Below are 14,118 nucleotides of genomic sequence, written 5' to 3'. Positions count from 1 at the left end.
CTGTGGTGTCTGGTGTCGGCGGTCTCTGGTGTCGGCGGTCTCTGGTGTCGGCGGTCTCTGGTGTCGGTGGTATCTGGTGTCTGTCATCTCTGGTGTCTGTCATCTCTGGTCACTGTGATCTCTGGAGACCAGGCCAGGGTCAATGTGCAGGACAAACTGACACTGCCATGTGCGTCTATGGAGCAGCTTAAATGACAACAGTAACCAGTAACAGCAGAGCATCACTGACCAGAGATCAGCTGTCAGCCTCTCCACCAGTCCTGTTCACTGAGAAGCCTGGAGAGGAGAGAGGGTATTATATAGATTTTGTTGTTGGGAGAATTCATTTTTTTTTGTCAGTTAATTGTGTAAAGATGTTTGCACATGTCAGCCTACATCTGCACTGAGCTGTTCCCAAGGGATTATGGGAGTTGAGCTGGGTATCGGGCACAGCTGGGTGTTAGCATAGCTAGTTAGCATAGCCACAAAGTCATCAAATCTGATTTTAAACCTAACCCTGAAGTTAACCATGCTGCTAGCCCTAATGCCAAACCCTGACCTTAAATTAAGACCAAAAAGCAGATGTTTGTTTTCATGTCTTTTTACGATGTAGACATTTTTGAAACCGCTCAGTTCTGCCTCCAGGGCAAGACTGATGACATTAAATGTCAACGTACGTATGAGGAGGGGGAGCAGGGACAGGGAGGGGGAGCAGGGGGAGGGGGACAGGGACAGGGAGGGGGAGCAGGGACAGGGAGGGGGAGCAGGGAGAGGGGAGCAGGGACATGGAGCGGATAGGGACGGGGATAGGGGCATGGAGGGGACAGGGACAGGGAGGGTGTGAGGGGGATAGGGACAGGAAGGGGACAGGGACAGGGAGGGGACAGGGACAGGGAGGGGATATGGGAAAGGGAAGTGGGCCTGGAGGTTGCAGATTAGGGGAGACTCATCAATATGCTCAAGTAGTAGAGGAGAGAATGAGAGGTGATGTGGTGAATAGCTGGTAGCATGTGAGAGAATGAGAGGTGATGTGGTGAATAGCTGGTAGCATGTGAGAGAATGAGAGGTGATGTAGGGGATAGCTGGTAGCATGTGAGAGAATGAGAGGTGATGTAGGGGATAGCTGGTAGCATGTGAGAGAATGAGAGGCTGGGGATAGCTGGTAGCATGAGAATGAGAGGTGAATGAGAGGAGAGAATGAGAGGTGATGTGGTGAATAGCTGGTAGCATGTGAGAGAATGAGAGGTGATGTGGTGAATAGCTGGTAGCATGTGAGAGAATGAGAGGTGATGTAGGGGATAGCTGGTAGCATGTGAGAGAATGAGAGGTGATGTAGGGGATAGCTGGTAGCATGTGAGAGAATGAGAGGTGATGTAGGGGATAGCTGGCAGCATGTTCACAGTATGAGGCCTATGATTAGGTCCCATTTTAACTCTATAAAGATGAATCATTCCTACTTTCCCTCCTCAAGAGGCCAGAGTGTGACGCTCTGGGTAGAAGTTGCCCTTTAGACACATACAGTATCTAAGGTCAGGTCAGTATACCCTGCCCAAATCCTGATCTTAAAATACAAAAACTGGCCTTAGATCAGTGTCTGGGAGCAACTTCATCCTACTCCGTTTGGTTAGTAATATAAAGCAGTGCATCAGAGCTTTGCTGCGTCAGAGTTGTATTGTTGTATTGCTGTATCTGTGGTAACTTCTATATTGTTGTGTAACTGAACCCCTGTCCATCTCTCACGCTGTCCCCCTCCAAACGGCCTCTCTGCATGTAAGTAACAACCAGTGACAGTAGCTGGCTAGCTAACGCCTCTTTTGGCTCTCTCTCTCTCTCTCTCTCTCTCTCTCTCTCTCTCTCTCTCTCTCTCTATGTCTCTGTATCTATGTGTCTGTCTCTAAGTCTGTCTCATTCTGCCTCTCATCATTTTTTTTATTTGCGTTATTATGAACCTTTCAGTTGACCAGCTGTCACTCCTAACTAGTGCTGAGCGATTTACTGAAATTGTGTGACGTCGGTTCAATTATTTGAATTGCATTTTGTTCGTTTTTTTTCTGTAAGCTCAGTCAACACATTGCACAGTTTCTCTAGAGATAAATCAGATTCAGCCCGAACTGTGCACTGTAGTAGGGAGTTGTAGTTTCCAACAGGCCAATATTCAATATAGTTTAGCGCATAAAATGTGATAATTAAATACAATGACCATAATTCATTGCACATCTATGTGATCGATGTAAATGCATGACTTACATTATTTACTTTGTAGAACTACATAATAGTGATTTTGTCAAACAGCATAGACAGCAGCTCTGTAGAGATGAGATGTTGACTTGGAATGAAATAATGAAGTCATCAAATAAAACAAATGTAATATACACAACAACTGAAATACTGAGTTAAAGTAATGTGAATAAATGATGGTTAATAAATCATAGACAGTAATGGACAGTTACTACCATCACGGGACTTGTATTAATTGTTTATTGTGTTGTTACAGCATTCAACCCAAAAAAAATCTAAACCGAAATTGAAAACCAGGATTATTTTTGAACAATCAAACCGAAAACGAACTGACCTCAAAAAAGCACTAATTGCTCAGCACTACTCCCGATGTTTCCATTTGGTTCCTGTCGCACCTGCTCAGAGCAACAGAGATCCAGCACAAAACAGATAGAACGTAGCTTTGCAGTTTGTCTGTGTATTTGCATGTGTGTGTTTTTTTGGTTTTCCCTCCTCACCCATATATTTAGTTGATTTTGGTGTTGTGTGTTTCACATGTAGTTAGTTTGATTTTTAACATTATACATATATTCCTCAGGGAAAGATTCCCCATTTGATATCCCTGAGCGTCATTCTCAGAATGTGACACGTTGCACATAAGGTTAAAGGTCGGCACAAGTTCATGGACACATGCCAGCCAATGAGAGAACAGAGCAGAGAGAGAGAGAGAGCTTCTATTCCAGACAGAGTACTGTACATGGCGTACTGAGTGTTGTATTTCCCCTGTCAGACACAGCTGTTAGGTTCAGTAGAGGTGTAATGTATGCTGGGTAAGAACATATGCTCTTTGCTGTATGCTGTACAGACACCCAGGAGTGTCGCGTCCTGTGTTCTCTCATTCAGCTCTTCTTCTATCCATCCATCGTTTTATATATCAATAAACACAAACGTAAAACACACACATTGTGGTATCACTTTTTAAATGTAGATGTTCCACAGGTGCACATTATAGGCTTGTATGAGACTTGTATGCATGGAGGCCTGGAGACGCTAATCTGGTTTATGTTAATTAATGGTAAATTATCGTGAGACCGGCAGTCTCTTAAATGATAATAACCGGCTGACAGAATGTCATGATCGTCACAGAGGTCACATCAGACCAGAAGGAAAACACAATATTCTCCATCGTTGTCCCGTCATGTGTGAACAGTCTTACACAAATCTCTCTTCTTCATCTCATTGGATTAGGGCTTTAGACTGGGTTATAATAAATCACTCCTCTGATTTAGCTATTTGACTTAATGATGTCACGTTTTAGGACATACAGGGCCTTGTACTTATACGACTCCAAGGGAGAAGATCAAGCTCTATCTCTCCTTGTAACATCATAGATCATTCCCTAATTGGGAATTATCTCCCAACTGTCACTAATTGTCAATAACTGTCACTAATTGTCAATAACTGTCACTAATTGTCACAGACAAAATGTCTACCTCTTCATCTCATGGCTAGCCTGGGTGCTTGTCTGTTTCTGTTTCAGCCACCTTGTCCTTCTCAGTCCTAGTGTTGTTGTATGTTGAAACACTCAAGTCCCCAGGCTATGTTCATTGTCTCCATGCCCAACTAACTGTCCGAGGCATTCTCTCACCTTAATGTTAGGGTCCTGTGTTGTCCCAGGCATTCTCTCACCTTAATGTTAGGGTCCTGTGTTGTCCCAGGCATTCTCTCACCTTAATGTTAGGGTCCTGTGTTGTCCCAGGCATTCTCTCACCTTAATGTTAGGGTCCTGTGTTGTCCCAGGCATTCTCTCACCTTAATGTTAGGGTCCTGTGTTGTCCCAGGCATTCTCTCACCTTAATGTTAGGGTCCTGTGTTGTCCCAGGCATTCTCTCACCTTAATGTTAGGGTCCTGTGTTGTCCCAAGCATTCTCTCACCTTAATGTTAGGGTCCTGTGTTGTCCCAGGCATTCTCTCACCTTAATGTTAGGGTCCTGTGTTGTCCCAGGAATTCTCTCACCTTAATGTTAGGATCCTGTGTTGTCCCAGGCATTCTCTCACCTTAATGTTAGGGTCCTGTGTTGTCCCAGGCATTCTCTCACCTTAATGTTAGGGTCCTGTGTTGTCCCAGGCATTCTCTCACCTTAATGTTAGGGTCCTGTGTTGTCCCAGGCATTCTCTCACCTTAATGTTAGGGTCCTGTGTTGTCCCAGGCATTCTCTCACCTTAATGTTAGGGTCCTGTGTTGTCCCAGGCATTCTCTCACCTTAATGTTAGGGTCCTGTGTTGTCCCAGGCATTCTCTCACCTTAATGTTAGGGTCCTGTGTTGTCCCAGGCATTCTCTCACCTTAATATTAGGGTCCTGTGTTGTCCCCGTGTAAGATGCCCTTCTCTGGGTGTCGGTCTTTACCTCTCTTTCATAGTGTCTCACTATCCCTCTCTCTTTCCTTGCCTCCCTTTCTCCAGTATTCGACCAATTAGATCTTGTCACGTATGAAGAGGTAGTGAAACTGCCTGCATTCAAGAGGAAAACACTAGTCTTGTTAGGTAAGTAGAAATATATAATCTGGCATTATAAAGGATAATGCTGTATTGGCTAAGGGTACTAGGTGGTGTTCTCAGTTCTGACTGAGGGCTCTCTCTTCTACAGGGGCCCATGGAGTGGGCAGAAGACACATCAAGAACACACTAATCACAAAACACCCCGACAGATTTGCCTACCCAATCCCACGTAAGACACACACACAAACACACACACACACAGATTCACATACCCCATTTCACAGACAATAAATCAAATCTAAATTGATTTGTTACATGCGCCGAATACATCAAGTTTAGACCTTAACAGTGAAGTGCTTACCTACAAGCCCTTAACCAATAGTGCAGTTCAAGAAGAGTTAAGAAAATATTTACCAAATAAACAAAAGTTACAAATAATAACAAAGTAACACAATAAAATAATCATAACGAGGCTATATACAGGGGGGTACTGGTACCAAGTCAGTGTGTGGAGGTACAGGTTAGTTGAGGTAATGTGTACATGTAATTAGGGGTGAAGTGACTATGCATAGATAATAAAGAGCGAGTAGCAGCAGTGTACAAAACAAATGGTGGTCAATGTAAATCATCAGGTGGCCATTTGATGAATTGTTCAGCAGTCTTATGACTTGGGGGTAGAAGCTGTTAAGGAGCCTTTTGGTCCTAGACTTGGTACTCTGGTACCGCTTGCCATGCGGTAGCAGAGAAAACCGTCTATGACTTTGGTGACTGGAGTCTCTGACAATTTTATGGACTTTCCACTGACACAGCCTATTATATAGGTCCTGGATGGCAGGAAGCTTGGCCCCAGTGATGTACTGGGCTGTACGCACTACCTCCTGTAGCACTTTACGGTCAGCTGCCGTGCAGTTGCCATACCAGGCAGTGATGCAACCGGTCAGAATGCTCTCGATGGTGCAGCTGTAAAACTTTTTGAGGATCTGGGGACCCATGCCAAATCTTTTCAGTCTCCTGAGGGGAAAAGGTTTTGTCGTTCCCTCTTCAAAGACTGTCTTGGTGAGTTTGGATGATGATAGTCTGTTGGTGATGTGGACACCAAGGAACTTGAAACTCTCGATCCGCTCCACTACAGCCCTGTCGATGTTAATGGGGGCCTGTTCGGCCCTCCTTTTCCTGTAGTCCACGATCAGCTCCTTTGTCTTGCTCACATTGAGGGAGAGGTTGTTGTCCTGGCACCACACTGCCAGTTCTCTGCCCTCTTCCCTATAGGCTGTCTCATCGTTGTCGGTGATCAGGCCTACCACTGTTGTGTCGTCAGCAAACTTAATGATGGTGTTGGAGCCGTGTTTGGCCACGGAGTCGTGGGTGAACAGGGAGTACAGGACGGGACTAAATACACACCCCTGAGAGGCCCCAGGGTTGAGGATCAGTGTTGCAGATGTGTTGTTGCCAACCCTTACCATCTGGGGGCAGCCCGTTAGGAAGTCCAGGATCCAGTTGCAGAGGGAGGTATTTAGTCCAAGGGTCCTTATCTTAGTGATGAGCTTCGTCGGCACTATGGTGTTGAACGCTGACCTGTAATCAATGAACATCATTCTCACATAAGTGTTCCTTTTGTCCAGGTGTGAAAGGGCGGTGTGGAGTGCGATTGAGATTGCGTCATCTGTGGATCTGTTGGGGCGGTATGCGAATTGGAGTGGGTCTAGGGTATCCGGGAGGATGCTGTTGATGTGAGCCATGACCAGCCTTTCATGCTTTGAGTACACGTCCTGGTAATCTGTCTGGCCCCGCGGCTTTGTGGATGTTGACCTGTTTAAACGTCTTTCTCACATCGGCTACCGAGACCGTTATCACACAGTCATCCAGAACAGCTGGTGCTCTCGTGCATGCTTCAGTGTTGCTTGCCTCAAAGCGAGCATAAAAGGCATTTAGCTCGTCTGGTAGGCTCGCGTCACTGGGCAGCTCGCGTCTGGGTTTCCCTTTGTAGTCCGTAATAGTTTAGCCCTGACACGTAATAGCCCTGACACATCCGATGAGCATCAGAGCAGGTGTAGTAGGATTCAATCTTAATCCTGTATTGGTGATTTGCTTGTTTGATGGTTCTTTTGGGGGCATAGCAGGATTTCTGTCCGGATCAGTGTTCCGCTCCTTGAAAGCGGTAGCTCTAGCCTTTAGCTCAATGCGGATGTTGCCTGACAACGTTGTTGATGCGCTTATTGATGAAGCCGATGACTGAGGTGGTATACTCCTCAATGCCATTGAATGAATACCCGGAACATAGTCCAGTCTGTGCAAGCAAAACAGTCCCATAGCGTAGCATCCGCGTCATCTGACCACTTCCGTATGGAGCGTGTCACTGATACTTCCTGCTTTAGTTTTTGCTTGTAAGCAGGAATCAGGAGGATAGAATTGTGGTCAGATTTGCCAAATGGAGGGCGGGGGAGAGCTTTGTATGCATCTCTGTATGTGGAGTAAAGGTGGTCTAAGTTTGTCTGCATTAAAGTCCCTGGCCACTAGGAGCGCCGCTTCTGGATGAGCATTTTCTTGTTTTCTTATGGCCTTATAGAGTTGTTTGAGTGCGGTCTTAGTGCCAGCATAAGTCTGTGGTGGTAAATAGACGGCTACGAATAATACAGATGAGAACTGTCTTGGTAGATAGTGTGGTCTACAGCTTATCATAAGGTACTCTACCTCAGGTGAACAATACCTAGAGATGTCTTTAATATTAGACATCGCGCACCAGCTGTTATTGACAAAAAGACACACACACCCACCCCTCGTCTTACCAGACGTAGCTTCTTCTCTGTTCTGCCAGTGCATGGAAAGTCCCGCCATCTCTATATTATCCGTATCCGCGTTGTTCAGCCACGAATCGGTGAAACATATGATTTTACCATTTTTAACAAAATAGCACAGTTGGTTAGGAGCATGTAAAACATTATCCTCTAACGGCGCCGTCTTCACATAAACATACTACACACTGACTCATTCACTCACTCACTTTGACCATCCGTTGTGGTTATCGTTCTTACTTAACCCCCTCCCCGACCCCCTCCTCTCTTTCATCTCATCCTTACACCCTCCCTCCACCAGACACAACCAGACTTCCTAAGAAGGACGAGGAAAATGGGAAGAACTACTACTTTGTGTCACATGACCAGATGATGCAGGACATCAGTAACAATGACTACCTGGAGTACGGTAGTCACGAGGACGCCATGTACGGCACGCGGCTAGAGACCCTCCGCCAGATCCACGAGCAGGGACTCATCTCCATACTGGACGTAGAGCCACAGGTGGTGTGTGTGTGTGTGTGTGTGTGTGTGTGTGTGTGTGTGTGTGTGTGTGTGTGTGTGTGTGTGTGTGTGTGTGTGTGTGTGTGTGTGTGTGTGTGTGTGTGTGTGTGTGTGTGTGTGTGTGTGTGTGTGTGTGTGTGTGTGTGTGTGTGTGTGTGTGTGTGTGTGTGTGTGTGTGTGTGTGTGTGTGTGTGTGTGTATATGTGTATGTCTATGTGTGTGTGTGTGTGTGTGTGCGTGAACCATAGAGATAGTTAGAGGACACAACCTTGTATCTGTTTCATTATGGTGTCTGTGAGAGAATGGGCAGCGCAATTGAGGTCTTCTCCATTTTGAAGTAGTCTATTTTCTTCTTCTACCACTTCTATGAGTTGCTTAACAAACCGAAAGGGTGCATACTGCCACCTAGAGTGTGTTGTTTGAACAGGTGTAAATCCAAGGTTGGCAATTCACTACCACCTTCAGTTATGGGATGTTGTCTCACCAGTGTAATTCATTGGCTGATCCTTCCTGATGACCTGGATGGATTATGTGATGCTTCCTTAACCCATAGGAAGTCCCACCTAGTTGACTACTTCAAAATGGTGAACGTCCTCAATGGCACTGGCCATGCTAAATGGGGTTCTGGGCACTGGAGTCCTCTATCTCTACAGTGTGAACAAAACATTCCACATAATCTAGATGTTTTGTCATGTGTGCTTGTGAAAGCCGAGGGTCTTCTCAGGCAGGTCTTCTCACATACAAACAGCCCAGTTGACCTGTAACCAATTCTCCATTAGGCCCTGAAGGTCCTGCGGACAGCGGAGTTCGCTCCTTACGTTGTTTTCATTGCTGCACCAACCATTACCCCTGGCATCAATGAGGTAACTCACTCACTCACACACTCACTCACTCACTCACTCACTCACTCACTCACTCACTCACTCACTCACTCACTCACTCACTCACACACCACACACACTCACACACACACACACACACACACACACACACACACACACACACACACACACACACACACACACACACACACACACACACACACACACACACACACACACACACAGCTATAAACTGGGGACACTGCAGCTATAAACTGGGGACACTGCAGCTATAAACTGGGGACACTGCAGCTATAAACTGGGGACACTGCAGCTATAAACTGGGGACACTGCAGCTATAAACTGGGGACACTGGGGACACTGCAGCTATAAACTGGGGACACTGCAGCTATAAACTGGGGACACTGCAGCTATAAACTGGGGACACTGCAGCTATAAACTTGGGACACTGCAGCTATAAACTGGGACACTGCAGCTATAAACTGGGGACACTGCAGCTATAAACTGGGGACACTGGCTATAAACTGGGGACTGCAGCTATAAACTGGGGACACTGCAGCTATAAACTGGGGACACTGCAGCTATAAACTGGGGACACTGCAGCTATAAACTGGGGACACTGCAGCTATAAACTGGGGACACTGCAGCTATAAACTGGGGAACTGCAGCTATGGGGACACTGCAGCTATAAACTGGGGACACTGCAGCTATAAACTGGGGACACTGCAGCTATAAACTGGGGACACTGCAGCTATAAACTGGGGACACTGCAGCTATAAACTGGGGACACTGGGGACACTGCTGCAGCTATAAACTGGGGACACTGCAGCTATAAACTGGGGACACTGCAGCTATAAACTGGGGACACTGCAGCTATAAACTGGGGACACTGCAGGGGACACTGCAGCTATAAACTGGGGACACTGCAGCTATAAACTGGGGACACTGCAGCTATAAACTGGGGACACTGCAGCTATAAATGGGGACAACTGGGGACACTGGGGACACTGCAGCTAAACTGGGGACACTGCAGCTATAAACTGGGGACACTGCAGCTATAAACTGGGGACACTGCAGCTATAAACTGGGGACACTGCAGCTATAAACTGGGGACACTGCAGCTATAAACTGGGGACACTGCAGCTATAAACTGGGGACACTGCAGCTATAAACTGGGGACACTGCAGCTATAAACTGGGGACACTGCAGCTATAGAGCCACACAGTGGAGGTGTCATAATACCTATAAAACCTTGCGCTCAAACAGGGAAATGGTTCCAATCATTTTCCACCATTCATTTTTCCCATAGGGGATTTTAGAAACACTTAATATAAGGGCTGTGTTTTGTGTAGGTTTACTCTGGTGTGATGTTTTGATAACCATGTAAATCTCTTTCAGACAAGGTGACTTTTATCAATATATTCTGCTCTATTTACTCTCAGATTCGAAAATGCTAATTTGCATCAAAGTAGACATCATGCAAAACTGTAACTCCCTGCAAGCTCCTGCATGTCATCTCTAGCTGACACCTTTGCTATCAGGTATTGTGTCCATTTAAAACTTGCACAAGACAGTTCACAGAATTGTCCATTTAAAGAAATGTAGCCTATTTATTCATTACTACGTTTAGTTAACATTAGATAGTTAATCCAGATATTCTTACCTTTGCCTCGGCAGTTTCGTCCAGATCATTATGGCATTTGTAGTTCTTTACGATAGCCATGTTTTTGGGGGATAAATACAGGCAAATATATTAATAAAAGTCACCTTGACCTAAAGAGATTTACACGGTTATCAAAATGTCACAACAGGGTAAGCCTACACTAAACACGGCCTTAAAGGTGGAAAAACAACTGGAACCATTTCCCTGTTTGACCTCTAGGTTTTCTGGGTATCATGACTCTCTTGGCACTCTTCTTTTTTTCTGCACTCCGACATTTTCTTTTTCTTCTCTCATCGCTTTCTTCACTGGTTTATTTTGCATGCAGTATTTGTGAGCTTCTATTTTTCCGTTTCTCTTGCGTTCGGTTGACTGGCTCTCAGCTCCCCAGGTGGTGCAGGAGGCTGCCAGTAAGTATGAGTAGAGAAAACGTTGGCCATAGTCAGTAGTGGTCTATTGTGTGGTAGTATTACCTCAGTAAACCAGCTCAATTCTCTCCTCCAGTCTCCTCTCACTGACGACACCAGGGCCAGGCCTACCGAAGCACTGTCCTGAATCCCTACTCGTCCACTCTACACACTCACTCTTTCTCTGTCAGTTTAATTTAAAACTGCTTTATTGGCATCACATCTCTGTCTGTGTCTTATTATGTCTCTCTCTCTCGTTCTCTCGCTCCTCCCCCCTCTTTTTCTCTCTCTGTAGGACGAATCATTGCAGCATCTTCAGAAGGAGTCAGAAATTCTCCAGAAGACCTATGCCCATTACTTTGACCAGACCATAATCAACAACGAGATAGATGAGACCATCAGACACCTAGAGGAGGCTATAGACCTGGTCTGTACCAACGCACAGTGGATCCCTGTGTCCTGGGTCTACTGAGGAAAAAACACAAAGCCCTCCTCTCCTCTCCTCTCCTCTGCCTTCTCCTCCTCTCCTCCTCTCCTCTCGTCCTCTCCTCTCCTCTGCTTTCTCCCCCTCCCCTCCCCTCCCCTCCCCTCTCTGTCCTACTGGACCTTTATGGACAACACCTCTCCCCTCCCCAATGACTTCTCTTTAGCTCCCCCTCCCCTTCTCCCCCTCCTCAGCGATGCATCTCTGCGAAAACTCCATAGAGATAGAGGACTCCTCTTTGTAGCTGTGCCATTATCGCATCTGTGACAGCATGGGCAGCACCATTGAAGAAACAACCCATAGGAATCTCCACCCAGCTGACTACTTTGACTACTTTAAAATGACCGAAGCATGGTGGAAGCCCTTAGCTGCCCATGCTAATAGGACCTTTTGGTCACTTGAGGCCTCTATTATTCTCTATGAAAAACTCACATCATTCCTTCAGGAAAAGAAAAGCACCTCAACCAATCAGAAACCTCTGTGTACTGCACATGACCTTCAGCCGTCAATTGAAATCCTCCATCTACTGCATTATGACCTGCAGCAGCCGATGAGATTCTGCCCTTACAGACTACCTAGCCGTAGTGTTGTATAAACAAATAGATATAGTCATGTCTGTATTAGCTAGGAGGCAACATTTTTGTAGAAGTTTGTTTTAAAGAGACAGTACTATATCTCCTCCCCTCGTAGTGCACTGCAGCCTTCTGCATCCTGTTACCGGCTGTGGCCCCATTACCCCATCCTTCATGGATGTTGAGGTTTTTTTCTCGATTACACCCACAGTGTCATTGCATTTCCGTACACCAGAAGTACATTCATTTCCAATGGTACGCTGCGTTTGCCTTGCAGCATTGTTTTTCAGAGGCAGTTGTAATGTGTTCTGTGTGGTAAAATACATTGGATATATTGAACATGTGCATGCTAGACGGTTTGACAGAAATGGTAGCAGAAGGTGAATGTTGAACTTTTTGTTGCACACATATCCAGATGACGCTGTGTATCATTTTGCGCAGTGATGCTGTCGGTGTGATCGATGTGTCAGCTGTCTCTGTGTTACAGCTCTTTTCCTGCATATTCTCTTTCTCTCTCGCTGGACAGACTGAAGAAAACCACACAAACACTCCAGCCTCCATTTATCTGGCTCTCAAACACCTCTGTATTGATCCTTTACTCCTCTCCTTTATTAGTAGTGCTGAGAGATTCATTTCGGGTGATTTTCGACATTTTTCAACAAGATGTAGGTTCAATAACTTGAATTCCATTTAGTTCATTTTTTTGTGTGAGCCCAAATGCACTGTTTCTCTAGAGAGAAATCAAATAATTCACAAAATAAATCAACTCAAGAACTATGTGGGCCACTTGGCTGAAGGGAGTTGTAGCTTTCATTAAGCAAATATTATTTGAACAACTAGTAAAAGGATTTTGTCAGACAGCTGTACAGCTAGCCTAGCTAAATAGGATGACTAAAGACAGAACAATATGGGGAGAACAGAGAAAACATTATCTGGCTGACTGCTACTGCCTGAACAGCGATAAGATGACTTTGAGGAATGAAAAGTAACAACGTCATCAAATAAAAACCAAGTAATATACACAACTGAAATATTGTATTACTTCAGAGTAATTTCCTATGTTTCTATCGATGTCTACTCAATGTGGACCTGACCGAGACAGTGGAATATTTGGAATGTTTTCGCAATAAGAATGTTCACAATTTTTGGCTTTGGAATTTCCATTAAAATAAAGAAAGAAAAGGTCATTATTTCAGAATGCATTTCAAATCAAATAATAATCAATCAAACCAAAACCGACCTAGAAAAGCACTAATCCCTCAGCTCTATGTATTAGCCTTTATTGTGAACTTTCTCTAAGCTCACTCTATCATTATTCACGTAATGTAGTTAAGTTTCATCTTGCTTCATTTTGACTGTACATGTTATCACCCTAGCCACCCCCACCCCTCTCCCCTGCAGACACACACTCACACCTCCACAAGATACTGTCTCTTCTAAACAAATCCAGAAATGTTTTAGAGATTTGAATGAGGTCTCGTGCATGTTGGACATTCGCAAGCTTACACGCCATCTATCCGTCAAGGTCAGTCCATCAGTGTTCCCAGTGTCCTGCTGTAAAAAAAAGCACTCTCTACTGAAAACCAACATTCCACCAACATTCCACGCGTCTGGAAGACTCCACTTGACCAATGGAAGCAAGGGGAGCAGGAAATAACCATCAAAAATAACCTTGAAGCCTATGCACATCCCTTGGCATTTCAAACAACATTTCTAAAACAACAGATTTTTCCAAATCGACCATGGTAGCGAGATCGATGTGTTTGTTAAAATAAAATTGTCCTGATTTGTTGTATAAGAAAATTAAGAGGAGGGGGTCAAATTACAACTGATTCCTGTTTTGCCATTTCAGAAATGTGTTGTCTGAGAGTACTAATGTTTTAATTCAGTTTAATCAACGATAGATTAACCCTGATTTGTATTCTGGATCAAAAAGGATGTGTACACACTGCATTTTGCAAGGTGAAGGCTTTGCAAAGGAACAGTAGGCAGTTTGTGTATATGAATAACTCTGTATATGAAATATGACTGATGATTATATATGTATGACTGCCCCAGTGTAAAATAATCTACAATGATAAAGTTCTTCAATATGATTTAAAAATATATATATTTCCTTTTGTGTTGAAAATGTAACCTGCGCCTGTGTCTCTCTCTTTCT

At 44.8% G+C, this 14,118-nt stretch overlaps 1 protein-coding gene across 17 annotated transcripts in view; it reads left to right on the top strand.

The window, feature by feature from the left end:
• The window catches only part of LOC112224679 (peripheral plasma membrane protein CASK-like), a 219,969-nt gene extending 205,872 nt beyond the window's left edge, over positions 1–14,097 (top strand). For 13 of the 17 annotated variants that reach the window (XM_042319927.1, XM_042319928.1, XM_042319926.1 and 10 more), the window contains 5 exons: positions 4,661–4,741; positions 4,845–4,925; positions 7,790–7,992; positions 8,772–8,855; positions 11,197–14,097. In XM_042319927.1, coding sequence (XP_042175861.1) covers positions 4,661–4,741; positions 4,845–4,925; positions 7,790–7,992; positions 8,772–8,855; positions 11,197–11,373 — 626 coding nt within the window. In that variant the 3' untranslated portion in view covers positions 11,374–14,097. The remainder of the gene's footprint in view (positions 1–4,660; positions 4,742–4,844; positions 4,926–7,789; positions 7,993–8,771; positions 8,856–11,196) is intronic. The other 4 variants (XM_042319929.1, XM_042319943.1, XM_042319934.1 and 1 more) reach the window with 1 other exon arrangement.
• Positions 14,098–14,118: the final 21 nt, after the last annotated feature.

This window comes from Oncorhynchus tshawytscha, linkage group LG03 (genome assembly GCF_018296145.1).
Source record: "Oncorhynchus tshawytscha isolate Ot180627B linkage group LG03, Otsh_v2.0, whole genome shotgun sequence".
In the NCBI taxonomy this organism is placed as follows: Eukaryota; Metazoa; Chordata; class Actinopteri; order Salmoniformes; family Salmonidae; genus Oncorhynchus; species Oncorhynchus tshawytscha.
The sequence above is the reverse complement of the archived record's forward strand: the minus strand, read 5'-3'. Positions and strand labels throughout refer to the sequence as shown.